Source organism: Capra hircus, chromosome 3 (assembly GCF_001704415.2).
Source record: "Capra hircus breed San Clemente chromosome 3, ASM170441v1, whole genome shotgun sequence".
NCBI lineage: Eukaryota > Metazoa > Chordata > Mammalia > Artiodactyla > Bovidae > Capra > Capra hircus.
The window spans coordinates 11,027,693-11,044,503 of NC_030810.1; the positions used below are offsets into that span (position 1 = coordinate 11,027,693).

Below are 16,811 nucleotides of genomic sequence, written 5' to 3' on the forward strand. Positions count from 1 at the left end.
GGAATCAGATCAGTGGTTGCCTGCAGCAGATGTGATGGAAGCTGATTAAAGAGGGGCAGGAAAATACTTTCGGGGGTGATGACATATTTTGTCTTAATTGGAGTGATAATAGCATAGAGGATGAGATGGTTGGATGGCATCACTGACTCAATGGACATGAGTTTGAGCAAGCTCCAAGAGATGGTTAAGGGCAGGGAGTCCTGGCATGCTGCAGTCCATGGGGTCGGAAAGAGTTGGACACGACTGAACAACTGAACAAGAACAACAAATAGCATTGAGGTATACGTTTGTCAAAATCATTGAGCTATACAGTTAAAATGCATTTTATTGTATGTAAGTTGTACCTCAAATAGTTTTTTTAAATGAGACGTCACATCCCCAGAAAGGCTAACATTAAACTCTTAAACTCTGCTTGTGAGAGAGTTAGTTGTTAAAACCACTTTGGAAGATTTTGGCATTATCCAGGAAAGTTAGAGATACACATCCTTAGTTCAGTTCAGTCGTTCATCCCCTTGGACTGCAGCACACCAGGCTTCTCTGTCCATCACCAACTCACGGAGCTTGCTCAAATCGATGGACTCACGTCCATTGATTCAGTGATGCCATCCAACCATCTCATCCTCTGTCTCCCCTTCTCCTCCTGCCTTCAATCTTTCCCAGTCTTTCCCAGTCAGGGTCTTTTCTAATAAGTCAGTTCTTCGCATAAGGTGGCCAAAGGATTGGAGCTTCAGCTTCAGCATCAGTCAGTGACTATTCAGAACTGATTTCCTTGAGGATTGGCAGGTTTGATCTCCTTGCAGTCTGAGGGACTCTGAATAGTCTTAACACTGCAGTTCAAAAGCATCAATTCTTCAACGCTCAGCTTTCTTTAGACTCAACAGTTCTACTGAGATACCACCTTTTCTATTAGAGAAATATACATGTGCATGTATATCAAAAAGGCAATATATAAGATATTCATAACATTATTCTAATAACCAAATGAAAGTGCCAGCATAAATAGTCCACCACCATTAATAATCAGACTTTTGTTTGTTTGGTTTTTGCCGTAGGACGCCTTGTGGGATCTTAGTTGCCTGGCCAGGGGTTGAACTTGGGCCCCTGGCAGTGAAAGCACAAAGTTCTATCCACTGTCCACCAACATTAAAGTGGATAAACTGTGTATTTCTTCAGTGGAGTGTTAGGCAGAGCAATGGAAATGAAGAAAATAGTTATAATTAGTTTAAATGAGTTAGAAACATGTTTAGCAAATCTCAAAAAGATTATATGTTTTATGTTTCCAGTTAGATAAAATTGAAGAACTGGAAAAAATAAATTGTCCTTAGTGATCTGTACCTATGTTGTAATTCTGAAAAGAAAAAAAAGTGACTACCATAAGAACCAGGATTTGAGGGTTGAAGTGTAAGTTAAGGTTGGGAAGGGGATAGGGAAGCGGTTTTGAGAATACTACCAATATTTAGTTCTTGATCTGAGTGTTGGTTATGTGAATATTTGTATTCACTTTATAATTTAGTGACCTTTTAGTGACCCTTTAGTAAATATATTTTTTATTAAAAACAGAAAAAAAAACCCAACCCTTTGATTTATCAATATCTCCTGAGTACTATGTCAGTAATACTTTGCTAGTTAATGATAGGCATGCAAGATGTCTAACATGGCCTCTAAATTGCTCACTATTACCATAAAAAGGCATTGTATAATAAGTGATCTTAATTGCTGTTCTTATACTTTCAGAGCCATGAAAGTAAATGTGTAAAATTGAGGCACATAATCTCTCAGGAGGTTGAAGTATAATTGTAGTTAAGTTTTTACGTGGATCCAACATTATTTACTGCTTTATTTTATACTCTTCATTTGGACTTGGACTAATTTGGAACATGTAGTCCTTATTACCTTAAATATGGTAAATATTTATTATTTTTTCACATCTGTATTTTAGCTGCATCCTAACAGAAAATTTCAGTTTTGACACAGTAAAGTACAAACTAAAGAATCCTAATCACTTCTTCATAGAACATTCTTCCATTCAGCTTCTTCAAGGAGTTAGTTTACATTGACAGAATGATTTTGCCTAGAATTAAAAGCTCAATAAATCAGAGAGCAAAAGACATGAGTAGACAATTCTTCAAAAAATGAGAAAAAGAGTTCTGATGAGTTTCTGCCATGTTCCGTTCACAAGTAGGTATCTTACATTGAATCTTCACACTAATGCTGTAAGTAATGGGTGTTTTGCTAATTTTCCATAGAAGTGAGTGGAAATTCTGAAAAATAATAATTAGTCTGGATATAGAATTAGAATCTGTTTCATTTCCAAGCTTTTTTTTTTTTTGTTATTCTAATGCTGCTACCCATGAAAAGAAGAAAATAACCTAATTTAAAAAATAAGGATAGGGACTTTCCTGGTGGTCCAGTTTCTAAGACTCTAAGCTCCCAATGCAGGGGGCATGGGCTCAATCCCTGCTCAGAGAGCTGCATCCCACATGTTGCAACAGCAAAAAAAAAAAAAAAAACCTGCATGCCACAACTAAGACCTGCAGCAGCCAAATAAATTAAAAAAAAAATTTTTTTAAAGGATACATTTCCAACAGTGAAACAATTTTTTATCAATTATCAATAAGTGAGTTATAAAGTATCACAAAACCTTAATGAGAATGATTTTTGCCAAAGTTGTGTATCACCTGTACATATATAGATACTAGCAATCTAAGTAGTTGGTAATATCTCATTTTGTACAAATTCCTCAAGTTTTTTATTTCTCAATTTTATTTATCTGCATTCCAGCACCTGCTCATTTATTTTGTTTATATGAATGTGGTACAAATGTATCCATCTGACTGATGGTTATTTAGGTTGTGTCCATTCTTTTTATCATTATAAACTGTACTACAGTGAGCATTCTTATTCATGTTGCCCTCTACAGATACAGGATTTTTGTAGAGCATATATTCTAGTAGAGTGGAATTGTTGAGTTGGAAATTATGCTCATCTCCAAACTTACTATAAATTACCATTTGCTCCTGACTATATCAGTTTATATTCATACATACTGTATGAGAATTTTCATTCTTCATTCTTCCTTTGGCTTATTGTCAGCTTGTATTGTCCATTGTAATGTTTTTGGCCCATTTTGATTGGTATAAAATGATAGCTCAATAGAGTTTTTATATGTATTTCCTTTATTATAAATAAAATAGTAAAAATTTGTTTTTTGACATTTAGATTTTCTCTTCTGTGAAATACCTAGCCATGTCTCTTTTGGCACTGTACTGTTTTAAGCTTGATTTATAGGTACTCATTACATATTCTGGATAGTAATCATTTGTTGTGTGTATTATACATATCCATTTGCCTGTTGTTTTTTAGCTTTGTTTATGGTACCATTTTTTTAATCGTTTTTGTATCTTAAGAAATTCTTTCCTGCTTTCAAGATCATAAGGATGTTCTATCTTTTCCTTTAAATGTCTATTTTTCTTTTCATGTTCAGTTCTCTAAATAGGAATTTGTTTCCTATACTGTGTAATTTAGACTTTGAAGGATACTCTGCTGATCTCTGTGTTTGTCCCCACAGTCTCTTGACTTGAATAGGATTATAACAAATCTTGATGAATGTTAGGGCAGACCTTATTCTTAGAAACTCTCTTAGCTGTTCTGGTTTCATTTCTCTTTCATGTTAATTTTAGTATCAGCTTCTTAATTTCCAGAGGTCAAGAGGGTTATATCTTATTGGTATTTGATTGAAATTGCTTTGAATTTACAGATTAATTTATAAATAAATTTTACCACTAAGGTATGCTGCTCCATTTATTAATATTTAGATCTTCTCTAGTAGTAAAGATACCTATTATTTCAGTGAGTCTTCTACATCTTTTGTTTAGATTTTATCCCAAGTGTCTTACACTTTTTGTTGTGATGTTAAGTGGTGTCTTTTTTTTTTAATGGTATCTTTTTTTAAATTACATTTTAAGTTGGTTGCTAGTATATAAGAGTATAATTTATTTGTATCTGTTGACCTTAAATCTAGTAGCCTTACTGAACTCTCTTATTCTATAATTTATCTATAGATTAGAGGGTTTTCTCTCTCAACAATCGTACTGTGAAGAATAATAATTTTGTTTCTTCCTTTCCAATCCTTTTATCTTTTATTTCTCTTAACTTGGATTCCTATGCCAGCTAGCACTTTCTATTAACTTACGTTGAATTTACCATAGATTTTGATGAATAACTTTTATCAAATTAAGGAAGCTCCTTTCTAGTCTTGGTACTGTGAAAGTTTTAGTTATGGTGCTGAATTTTATCTGATGCTTTTTTCAGAGCAGTTGTCTATAGAAATGATTGTACATTTATTCCCCTTAGTGTTTTAATGTCATATATTTTGTTAATAGGTTTTTAAAATAGTAAGTGTAAATATTACTTGTTCAGTTAAACTGAGTTGATTTGTGAAAGGGAATGAAGGGAAAAATGCATGTATATGTAGGTTTATAAAATGTTAGGGATAGAGAGACAGATCCTTGCTCTTTGAAACCCATGCCTAATTCAGCTGTATTCACTGATTTTATCCCATCTTGTGTAAGAACTTTCCTTCATCTCAAATGCCTACATTGCTGTAGGGAAGATGGTAAATAGTAAAATGATTAAAAGTATAAACACTAAGGAAAATTAATAGAATATTAAACAGGATAATATTTGTTTAGTAGTTTCAGCTCTGTGAGATAAGACGAATTAATTGTGAGTGCTAGTATTATAATAATCCAGTGAAGAAAGTTTACCTGTAGAATTAAAGGAAAGACAAAATAAGCATGTTAATGACCATATAGTTATTTTCCTTTATCCACTTAATTTTTTTTATTTAACACAGAAGCAGTATATGTTTATTTAATATATTTCCTGCCAGTCTCATTTTAATGTACAACAGTATTCTCACATTTTTAATAGAAGAATGTAGGTATACAGTTTTTTAATGTATAAGATTTAAATAAGATATCCAGAATGCTGATACAGTCTTATCAGTCTCTCTTTTTTCAGTTAGCTTGAAATTGTAAAGGTATTTCTAAAGCTTATTTGGGTGGAAATACAAAACCAACATAACTATCCATCATTAGGGACATGTAGTAGATCCAGGTAGTGAGATATCCTGCAATGTGAAAAAGAATGATATAATTCCGTATTAGTACATATAAGATCTATCTGCAACATACATACTGAGAAAAAGAAATCAAAGCCCAAAATAGTGTTTCTAATTTTTTATCATTTGTGTTCTTTTTCATTAAGAGAGGAATGAGATATATATTCACTTAATTACCATGCACCCAAACTACAGAATAATATGAAACCATTAAAAAGAAATTATTGACATGGAAAGTTCTCTAAGACATTGTTAGTTTTAAAATAATAATAAAACAATAAAGCAAGTCATAAAACATTTATTATCTGATCTCATGTTTTTAAGATTTATATATCCATTTTATCTCTAAGTGTATATTAAAAGAACAAGATATGGAAGTACAAAACCAACAGAGCTATCTATTGTTAGGGACATATAGTAGGTCCATGTCCATAATTAGTACATGTAGTAGTTAGGTATTAGCTACAAATAATGGTTACTTCTTAAAAGATACTTGGAGACCAGATGTCTTTACTGTTTATATCTATGTTATTTAAATTTTTTGTGCTGAGACTTCATTCATATATTATTGAAATAACATATATATTGTTTATATATGTGTATATATATACATATATATTAAAATAATATATATATTAAATATATATTGAAATGAAAATGTAATATGTGCTCACTATTAAAAAATAAAGATAAAAAAAATAAAAAATATCCTCAATAGTCTCACCACCTAACTACTTAAAGTCTTGTTAAATATCCTTCCAGAGATGAGGGACATTTTATGAAAGACGCTTAAACCTAAACCAAGGAGAATAAGAGAAAGGGCACCACTGTGGACATGTTTTTTAGGTAGGGAAATAATATGATAGCATGTTGATCCAGGTGGTAAAGAATCTTCCTACAATGCAGGAGACCTGGGTTCGATCCCTGGGTTGGGGAGATCCCTTGGAGAAGGGAATGGCAACCTACTCCAGTATTCTTGCCTGGAGAATTCCATGGACAGAGGAGCCTGATGGGCTACAGTCCGTGGGATCTCAAGGAGTCAGAAACGACTGAGAGACTAGCACTTTTCACTTTTCAGCCTACTGTCTGTTCTAGTTTTACTTTTCACTGTACCCCCAGTATCTTTTAGCACATAATAGCAGCCCGTAAGTATTTAAGAAATGAATGATGGTGATCTGCTAACTATTGGTGAAGCTCTCTTCCAGTTCCAAAATCCAGGATTAAGAAGTCATACTAGTTGGCTCCTCGAAGACTGCTTATTGTAGCTAGATAACATTGGGCAGATGTTGTTACTACCTGTAGCTTGAATTAGCACTAGTAACATTTAATACCATTGTCTTCTCAAATCTGTGCAAGACAGGGAAAGCTCACCTTAGAACAGATAAGCAATCTGGGGTGGCACGAAAGGCTATGTTTAAGAAATAATACCTAACCTTGTCTTCTGAGGCACTCTGGCCTTCTTTGTCCCTTTATAGGCCTTGTCTCATAGCCAGAACACTGCTCTGTACATGTATTAGGGAATGGAAAGATTCTGTTACCCATAATGAAAAAGATTATAAAAACTGTAATATTAGGTTTTTCTGTTGTTGTGCTTGTCTTGTAGTCAAACAGGTCAAGTTGAAACTGCTTAATTTTGGAAATTTTTTTATATGTATTGATATATAGGTATATGTAAGAGGGTAATTTTAACTCTATAATTAGTTATCATGGAGCCTTAGATTGAGTTTTTTTAAGGAAACATTAATTTGTACCCTTTGTGTTTTTCTTCTAAGTTTCTGCCACTGCCTTCTACAAAGCACAACCTGTAATTCAGTTCATGTGTGAAGTTCTTGATATACATAATATTGATGAGCAACCAAGACCTCTGACTGATTCTCATAGGGTAAAATTCACCAAAGAGATAAAAGGTGAGTTCATTAGCATTTGGAACAACTTAACTGTAAAATGCATGAATATAGTAAACTTTCATGGAAATTGTTTTAAGATTTAAATCTGTTCATGTAGAATCACCAGTAAAAATATGGATTAATTTTAAAATGTTACATTAAATTCATTGTCATAACATCTTAGGTAGTGTTTCAATGAAAGAAATACCAAGTAATGGAATTAATACTAGCTAATTTTTTGTTGATACTTTCCCTTACTAGCTGAAGGCATAAAGAGGTACTCTCATAGAAAAATGCTCCTATGATACTGTCTAAAATAGGAAATTTATTTCCAAAACATTGACACTTTGGGACTGGAGCCATTCTTTGAACATATTTTAATATAGTGACTTCTTTATTTTTCTGAAATGATAGCAGAATATTTTATTTCTTTGTAAATTTATAGATGTGGGGCTAGCCTGTTTCATGTGTTGTTCTAGAGCTGAAACTTAGTAACTTCATGTACATTATTTAGTTGACAGTTGATCTTGCCTGCTTTATAGTTAGCGGCTAAAATTTATACAGTGGTCTTACATCATATATATATTTTACTAATATAAATTCATTTCTACATGGTCTTCCAAAGGGAAAAATTAAAAATTAATTTCAGTTATAGTCTAAAATTTATATTTTATATATATTTATTCTTTATATAATTGTAGCTTTCTATGTAAATATACAGTTTTATGTGCAAACCCATATATAATGGGTTTATCAGCAATTTAATTTAATCAGTGTACTTTATCAGCAGTTTAAGGGATTTTTCAAGAATAATTTTGATTATGTAAGATTCTTGCCTTGTTCATCACTTTGGAACTTAGTCCTCATGTAAGATGTGACTCCACTGTATTTAGTTCTTTATTATTTAGGCACAAAGAGAAATTCGATATTCTCTAATTAGAATGAATACTATAAATTCTGTTTGTAATAAGTGTTACATCTTAAATAGTCAGAAATAATTATGTTGTTTAGTCTTAAGGTTTTACCTATTTGTTGCAGGTAATTTGAAGTTTGTTTTCTGAACATCTTTCAGTCCCCCAAATCAGTTAGTATAGTTGAATACATCCTGCTAGCTCCGGTAATCATTTATTCTGTGCCATTCAGTAACCAAGAGAGAGAAATAGTCATTGTAGTAAAACATTTAAAGGAATTTCCCTCCTGCTTTGAAGATAAGCATCTATTTATCTCAAGACTTTTGTCAGAATAAGAAAGTGTTATATATTCTTGTATTGCAGCCATACCATTGTCCTGTCATAATCTGTATTAACTGCACAGTCAGCTTTGTTGGAAGGTAGTGCATTAACTGCACAGTCAGCTTTGTTGGAAGGTAGTGCATTACCAACCATTAATATGTGATCATCTAAATGCCATGGTTTCCAGTGGAGTTGCTGCTTAGTTACCACCTCTGATATCATGAAGTCACTTACATTATTTTGCGGTAACTATGCAATCAACTCATATCACCACTCTATCACAGAAAATACAAGATGTACAGAACAAGGATTCAACTGCTGCCCGAAGAGCATGGACTCGATCTTAACTTCAACTGCTCAGGGGGCCAAAGAAATGACTGAAAAAATGACTAGAAAGCATTATAAAGTTGATGTTATAGTGAAGGTAAAGCCAAGTTTATAGGTTCAATATTTGATTTATTAAAGCCAAAAACATTTTTCGGTTGGATGGAGGGTTTGGGGAGGGACCTGGGCAGAGAATTATCTAGTCCATTTTTTTTAAAAATTTCAATTCTTTGCTAACCCCTGAATTTGAATCTCACTCTTAGGCACCTATGACTGTAGATTTGGGGTAGAAAAGTATGAGTTAGATCTAATTGACAAACTGATGATTTTTTCCTCCATTCAAAGTCAAGAAGGCTTTTAAAAAAGAGAGAGAGAGCTCTTTAAAGTACATCATGTATTCCTATCTCAGTAACACAAGAGAATCAAAGTTACATGTTTTAAACTATATATTTGAGTTTAATTTTTAGTCAGCATGAGAAATTTGATGAAAACTGTTTAATAATGGTATAAACTATGGTATAATGAATACACTTCCTAGTACAATACTCATTTCATTCCAGTTGAACTTTTTCCTAAATAATTAATAACTTTAGGGTGGTTTCTTTGTATAATAATTCATCATAGTTAAATAGCAGAAATATTGGAGGAACTTTATGGTAAAAGTACCATACGTATGTAAGAGTGTCAGTTTTATTTTTGATAAAAACTTATTTAGTAGGCTTGTAGAACCTTACTGATAATTTTTTTTTTAATTCAAAGGGGAGATTTGAAAACAAATTGCTAAGTGGTATAGATAATGGAAATTTGTTTTAAATTTTTCCATCATGTTTTCCCCCAAACAGTATTTTTACATCTTGTTTACTTCATATAGTTGGTATTTCCTTCTTGAAAGACCTTCTCTTGGTAATATTTTCTATTTTCATTTATAATATAGAAGCATAATAAATGCTCTAATTGACCTGAAAGTTTAGTTTTATAAAGATAGTTACTAACAAAAACTATTTCTCACTGACTCAGTTAAGAGTACTGCTCAAAAAACCTCATACCAGTCTGGTATAGCGGCACTGTGTCCATTTAACATCTTAATTTGTGCTCATATGTCATAAGAAAATATTACTGTGATTGAACTTTGTGTTTGGTTTTGCAGTTAGTAGATAGGAAAATAAGTTATACTGTAGCAGGGTTTCTCAACCTTGGCACTATTGATATTTTGGGCTGGATAATTCTTTGTTGCGGTCGGGGATGGGAGGTAGTGCTGTTCTGTGCGTTGCAATATAATTTAGCAGCATCCCTGGGTCCACCCATTCCTAAATCTAGCATCCACCAGATGCCAATAGCACCCCCAGTTTTAACAATCAGGGAAGCCCCCCAAAATACCTCCAGACATTACCAAATCTCCCCTGGAGGTCAGCGTCACCTCAGGTTGAGAACACCTGCACTATGGGATACATAGGTACAAAAGAAAAACAATTTCAGTCACAGTAGCTACATTTCTTGTGCTCAGGAACATTACTAGTGATTTTAGTACAGGTGTAGAAATCGTATCATCTCAGAAAATCCTTTTGGACACCATTGCTTAGGAAAATTCATCCCAGAGAATTTCAGCCAATGGTTTAAAAGCCCACAGCTTCACCTTCTAAAGCAGACCTGGGATCCTCAAACCCCTAGGGTCCACAGACAGACTCATGGATCCACTAACATCTAAATTCATATGCTGCATTAAGTGTATGTTGCATTTTTCTGAGAATTTATTGCTTTTGCCAGATTCCCAAAGGGGTCATTGATTCCATAAGAACGTCTGGATTACTTGCTGCAGGAATTAGTTTGGTTGCATTCGCTCTTTTGCCCTGACTTCTAATGGTCAGTAGTGAAAGAACTGTGTCACTGTATTATCCTCTAACAAAGTTGTCACTCCACTGCTGTTAAAAGGGCCTGGGATTTTTTTTTTTTCTTCCTTGTTTAAAAATCTGTGAAGGACTTTCTTCATGAGCTTTATGAAATTATGATCTTCAGTCAGTATGTGATGCCTGGGGAGTTGAGATATCACATACTTTGAAGGTTACAGAATGTTTTGAGAGTTATGGTAACTCCTTTCCATTGCTTCTTCCCTCTCCCAGCATAAAAACCTGCAATATAAGCAGAGCTTTTTTATAAAATTAATGAAGAACTTTATCCCTTGATCTAAAGGCTTTGCAAATTTTATGCTATTTTTTAATAGCTTGATAGAATAGGGAAATGGTTTGGAATTAGGTCTATCATAATTGTACCCATTATTAACTATGTTATATATATATATATATATAATCCTTTGTTAATCATATCGCCTATTTCACAGATTTTCTGTCTGTTTAGAATTTTGAGTTCTTATAGTGGTGAACAGGCTTTAGAGTTATGAATATGTCACTTGTGACAGTTCTGTAACCTCAGTTTTTCTTGTTGGGAACAGGTCTGAAGGTTGAAGTGACTCATTGTGGAACAATGAGACGGAAATACCGTGTTTGTAATGTAACAAGAAGGCCTGCCAGTCATCAAACGTAAGAAAAGCTGGTGTTTGTCAGAACAGAGATGATGTGAGGCAGCTTACTCTAGTTGGTAGATTGGGTGTTTTGCTTGCTCCTAATGGGATGAATTGTTAATGTGTAATTTTTTTTTTCCAGCTTTCCTTTACAGTTAGAAAATGGCCAAACTGTGGAGAGAACAGTAGCACAGTATTTCAGAGAAAAGTATACTCTTCAGCTGAAGTACCCACACCTTCCCTGTCTGCAAGTGGGGCAGGAACAGAAACATACCTATCTGCCACTAGAAGTAATGTGTTTAGGCTGCTTATTAATATCCTCTTATTCATCATTCTGTTAAGATTTTTAATGACCTGTAACTTACTTCATACTCTCACATTTATTTTTAAATTGAACTGTCTTTAAATTTCCTTATTTATCCTGAATTTTCAGTTATGAAATAATACGGGAAAAAATTCATCCACAGTCCTGCCCCTCTAAACATAACTGCTGTTAACATTTTGGTACACTTCTTTTCAGCCTTTTTATCCAGTGTACATTTTACCTGATTATAATCATACTGTGAAGCAGTATTATTTACTGCTTTTCTGCTTGACATGATATTAAACATAAGTGGCTTAATGGAGTAGATTTTAAATTTTAAGTTAAATTAAGATTTAAAATGTCACATTTAATTGCACTCAATTTTAAGAAAGATATATATATCTAGTACAAAACTTTTTTTCCATTTGTAGGTCTGTAATATTGTGGCAGGGCAACGATGTATCAAGAAGCTAACGGACAATCAAACCTCCACTATGATCAAAGCCACAGCAAGATCTGCACCAGATAGACAAGAGGAAATTAGCAGATTGGTTAGTACTTACCCTAGAAATAGAAATTTAAAACATATTAGGGTGAGCTACTAAAGAAGAATAGCTACCATATCAGTTCATGTCTTATTATCATTTCATGGGCTGTCAGAATTAAAAGAGATTATGGAAGTATTCTAGCGGTAGTCTTGGGGTAAATCTTAGTGAATTCTATGAAGAAGGTTAGAGCTTTCTAATTTAACCCCAAGCTCTTTAGTTAGATTCAGAACAGATAATCTCAGAACTAATGTTTCAGTTTAGTGAACTGAACTTTGATCACCTCCTACCTAAAATAGGAAACGAAAGTCCAGGTTTTATGACTAGCAATAGTGAGAAGCTAAACACGCAAAGTAGGATTGCTTAGCCCCAGTATCAACACTGGTAGCTGTATAGGATGAATAAAGAAGTATAAGACAGCTCCTGCCTTATGGAGTCTCTAAGCTCTCCTTATTCTAAATGGGGAGAAAAGAGATATTAATACATTATAAAACTGACAGAATTAGGGCGAAGTGAAAACTAAAGGCACCTGGATCTTACCTTGAAAGTTAGTTGTGTCCGACTATTTGCTACCCCATGGGCTGTAGCCTGCCAGGCTAGCACTTGGAATCTTAACAGCTCTAGGTTCACAGTCTTGACTTCTTTACTCACGGTTACTGTAGCTGCTGCTGCTGCTAAGTTGCTTCAGTCATGTCCAACTCTCTGCGACCCCATAGACGGCAACCCACCAGGCTCCTCCGTCCCTTACTATATTTATAATTATAGCATCCAGTAGGCTAGAACAGTGACTGAGAGTAGGAACTCTAGAATCAGAATGTACAGATTTCAGATTATATGTCACTTGCTTAGCTATATGGTTTAGACCAATCATTTCACTTTACTAAGCTTTAGTTTTATCCTCTGTAAAATAAAAAGTATAAAAGACTTATTTGTAATTAAGGTTATTGTAAAAATCATAAAACATTTCACACCAAGCACATCACCAAGCAAGTCTTGGTAAATAGTTGTCATTCTTTATAATCTTACAGAAATGAATGGCATTTAAGCTTGAAGGAAAAAATCATTAGCGCATAATTTAGAAAACTTTTCCTGCTTCTTGTGGGATTATATATGTAGATTTACATAGTGTTTTTACTAGATGTTTTACTCAAAGACTTGAACATTGCCCTTTTTGTAACCTTATCTGACCTTTACCCTGAGACTAAAAAAATATGTTTTGAAAAACACATTATAGAACACTATAAGCATGAATTACACTTCTGAGATTACAATAAATTCTTTGCATATATTGGTATATTATGTAAAAATTATAATCTGCATCTCATCTTGGCTTTCCTATCTGTCTCAAGTGTATCTCTTTAAGTAAATTTTATCTTCTGCTGTGTCTTATTGGAAAATATTCAAGTAGATTTTATATAATTTGTTATCAATTAGGGAAAAAAGCTTAGGATTATTGATATTTGCTATCAAGCGCTACGTAAAATTTTAATAGTATATGTCCAGATCCTCTGATTAGAAGTAATTAACCATTTTTAGGTCAGGTATTTCTCTTGCAATCTCTTGACCACCCTCCCCAAAAAGTATTAGGCTTAACTATATAAAATTACCATTTTCATGAGTCATAAATAGTTGAAATTTCTTATTACCCAGCCTAATACATTTAAATATTCTATAAATGAACAGGAAGTTCACAAACCTCTTACTGTCCACTCATGGTCTGTAGTCCCCAGGTTAAGAATCTGCTCTATATTTTGGGTTTTGGGTACCATTTTCTAGACCTATTATAAAACATTATTGACACAGTGAAGAAAAAAATTAGAGGGTTCTAAAGGGAAAGTAGGGGAATTTTGAAAGTAACTACAAACCTTTTCTGTTGTTAGGTAAGAAGTGCAAATTATGAAACAGATCCATTTGTTCAAGAGTTTCAATTTAAAGTTCGAGATGAAATGGCTCATGTAACCGGACGCGTACTTCCAGCACCTATGCTCCAATATGGAGGCCGGGTAAAACCTCTTGATACCATGTTTAAATTATAAACATACAGTTTCTGTGTTTGGAGAGAAGGACATCCTAGCTGAGTCTGGAATTTAGAAAGTATTTTGCATTCCAATAGTTTTTTTGTTTCAAGATGAGTGTCTTTGCTTGAACTTAGTGGAACTTTTGTTTTTCTGTGATAAAAATATAAAATATTGATTTAGAAAAGCCTATTCCAGCAATTTGAAATGCTTATTATCAGCTCATTCAAATAAGTTATATATTAAATGTTTGCTCTTTTTTGCCTTATTATTTCTCTTTCTCTGTAGAACCGGACTGTAGCAACACCAAGCCATGGAGTATGGGACATGCGAGGGAAACAGTTCCACACAGGAGTTGAAATCAAAATGTGGGCTATAGCTTGTTTTGCCACACAGAGGCAGTGTAGAGAAGAAATATTGAAGTAAGGCTTGTCATTAGTTTCACTTCGGGACCATTTTGTGTTTAAATTTTGTATTTCAGTTTTAAATTATTCAGCTAATGTTCTAACCAACATTGCCTCAATATGAAGTATATTTAATCAATGAACCTTTAAAAATGTTTCTTCTCAGTACTTTGATGAAGATTCTGAATTTTTTGGTCGTATCCAAGTCACTGACTGATTCTTATAGGCATTCTAATAGACTAGCTTATATGATATAGCAGAAGTACCATTGACTTTTGATGGCAAATAGGTTAGATTTAACTCCCCGGTTTGCCACTTCCTAACTTTATTACCATGAATAATTTATTTAATCTTATTATGCTTCAGTTTTTACCTTTTAAAAATAGAGATAATAGTACTTATTTACTGAATGAGAATTAAATAACATCCTTGTTTCTCAGTTGAGTTCCTTGAAAGAGTCATTTAACTTCTCATTTTCACTTTCCAAAATTTGGCCTCCATCTCCACTACTTTTCGTCTTCTCCAGATTCTTTCCCTCATCAATCTTCTGTTTAAGTTTAAAACAAGTCTTCATTTTGCCTCGATGCTCTCTCAGGATTCCAGGCTTCCACTCAGTCTCTTTCCTTGAAGTTTTAGTGCTCTACTAAAATTGATTCCTGATTCCTGGAATCAATTTCAAGCACAAAAGTATCTTTGTGCTTATCAGTTCTAATGGTCTATTCTCAATAGCTGAGAAAAGAAGGGAACCTAAAGGCAGAGGAGAAAAGGAAAGATATACCCATTTGAATGCAGAGTTCCAAAGAATAGCAAGGAGAGATAAGAAAGCCTTCCTCAGTAATCAGTGTGAAGAAATAGAGGAAAACAATATAATGGGAAAGACTAGAGATCTCTTCAAGAAAATTAGAGATACCAAGGGAAAATGCAAAGATAGGCACAATAAAGGACAGATGGACTTAATAAATGCAGAAGATATTAAGAAGAGGTGGCAAGAATACACAGAAGGACTATACAAAAAAGAACTTCATGACCCAGATAACCATGATGGTGTGATCACTCACCTAGAGCCATACATCCTGGAATGTGAAGTCAAGTGGGCTTTAAGAAGCATCACTACGAACAAAGCTAGTGGAGGTGATGGAGTTCCAGTTGAGCTATTTCAAATCCTGAAAGATGATACTGTGAAAGTGCTACACTCAATATGCCAGCAAATTTGGAAAACTCAGCAGTGGCCACAGGACTGGAAAAGGTCAGTTTTCATTCCAATCCCAAAGAAAGGCAATGCCAAAGAATGCTTAAACTACCACACAACTGCACTCATCTCACACTCTAGCAAAGTAATGCTCAAAATTCTCCATGCCAGGCTTCAACAGTACATGAACCGTGAACTCCCAGATGTTCAAGCCAGATTTAGAAAAGGCAGAGGAATCAGAGATCAAACTGCTAACATCCACTGAATCATTAAAGAAAGCAAGAGAATTCCAGAAAACACCTATTTCTGCTTTATTGACTATGCCAAAGACTTTGACTGTGTGGATCACAACAAACTCTGGAAAACTCTTCAGGAGATGGGAATAACAGACCACCTGACCTGCCTCCTGAGAACTATGTATGCAGGTCAAGAAGCAACAGTTAGAACTGGACATAGAACAACAGACTGGTTCCAAATCTGGAAAGGAGTGCGTCAAGGCTGTATATTGTCACCCTGCTTATTTAACTTCTATGCAGAGTACATCATGCCAAATGTTGAGATGAATGAAGCACAAGCCAGAATCAAGATTGCCAGGAGAAATATCAATAACCTCAGATATGCACATGACCCCACCCTTATGGCAGAAAGCGAAAAAGAACTAAAGAGCCTTTTGATGAAAGTGAAAGAGGGGAGTGAAAAAGTTGGCTTAAAACTCAACATTTGGAAAACTAAGATCATAGCATCTGGTCCCATGACTTCATGGAAATAGATGGGGAAACAATGGAAACAATGAGAGACTTTATTTTGGGGGGCTCCAAAATCTCTGCAGATGGTGACTGCAGCCATGAAATTAAAACATGCTTGCTCCTTGGAAAGAAAGTTATGACCAACCTAGAAAGCATATTGAAAAGCAGAGACATTACTTTGCTCACAAAGGTCCTTCTAGTCAAGGCTATGGTTTTTCCATTAGTCATGTATGGGTGTGAGAGTTGGACTGTGAAGAAAGCTGAGCACCAAAGAATTGATGCTTTTGAACTGTGCCAGTGTTGGAGAAGACTCTTGAGAGTCCCTTGGACTGCAAGGAGATCCAACCAGTCCATCCTAAAGGAAATCAGTCCTGAATATTCATTAGAAGGACTGATGCTGAAGCTGAAACTCCAATACTTTGGCCACCTGATGCGAAGAACTGACTCATTTGAAAAGATCCTGATGCTGGGAAAGATTGAAGACAGGAGGAGAAGGAGATGACAGAGAATGAGATGGTTGGATGACATC

General features: G+C 34.2%; 1 protein-coding gene across 4 annotated transcripts in view; it reads left to right on the plus strand.

The window, feature by feature from the left end:
- AGO3 (argonaute 3, RISC catalytic component) overlaps positions 1-16,811 on the plus strand; it is a 125,647-nt gene that overhangs the window by 68,182 nt on the left and 40,654 nt on the right. For all 4 annotated transcript variants that reach the window (XM_018041517.1, XM_018041526.1, XM_018041535.1 and 1 more), the window contains 6 exons: positions 6,895-7,029; positions 11,011-11,098; positions 11,222-11,369; positions 11,815-11,934; positions 13,809-13,931; positions 14,232-14,365. In XM_018041517.1, coding sequence (XP_017897006.1) covers positions 6,895-7,029; positions 11,011-11,098; positions 11,222-11,369; positions 11,815-11,934; positions 13,809-13,931; positions 14,232-14,365 — 748 coding nt within the window. The remainder of the gene's footprint in view (positions 1-6,894; positions 7,030-11,010; positions 11,099-11,221; positions 11,370-11,814; positions 11,935-13,808; positions 13,932-14,231; positions 14,366-16,811) is intronic.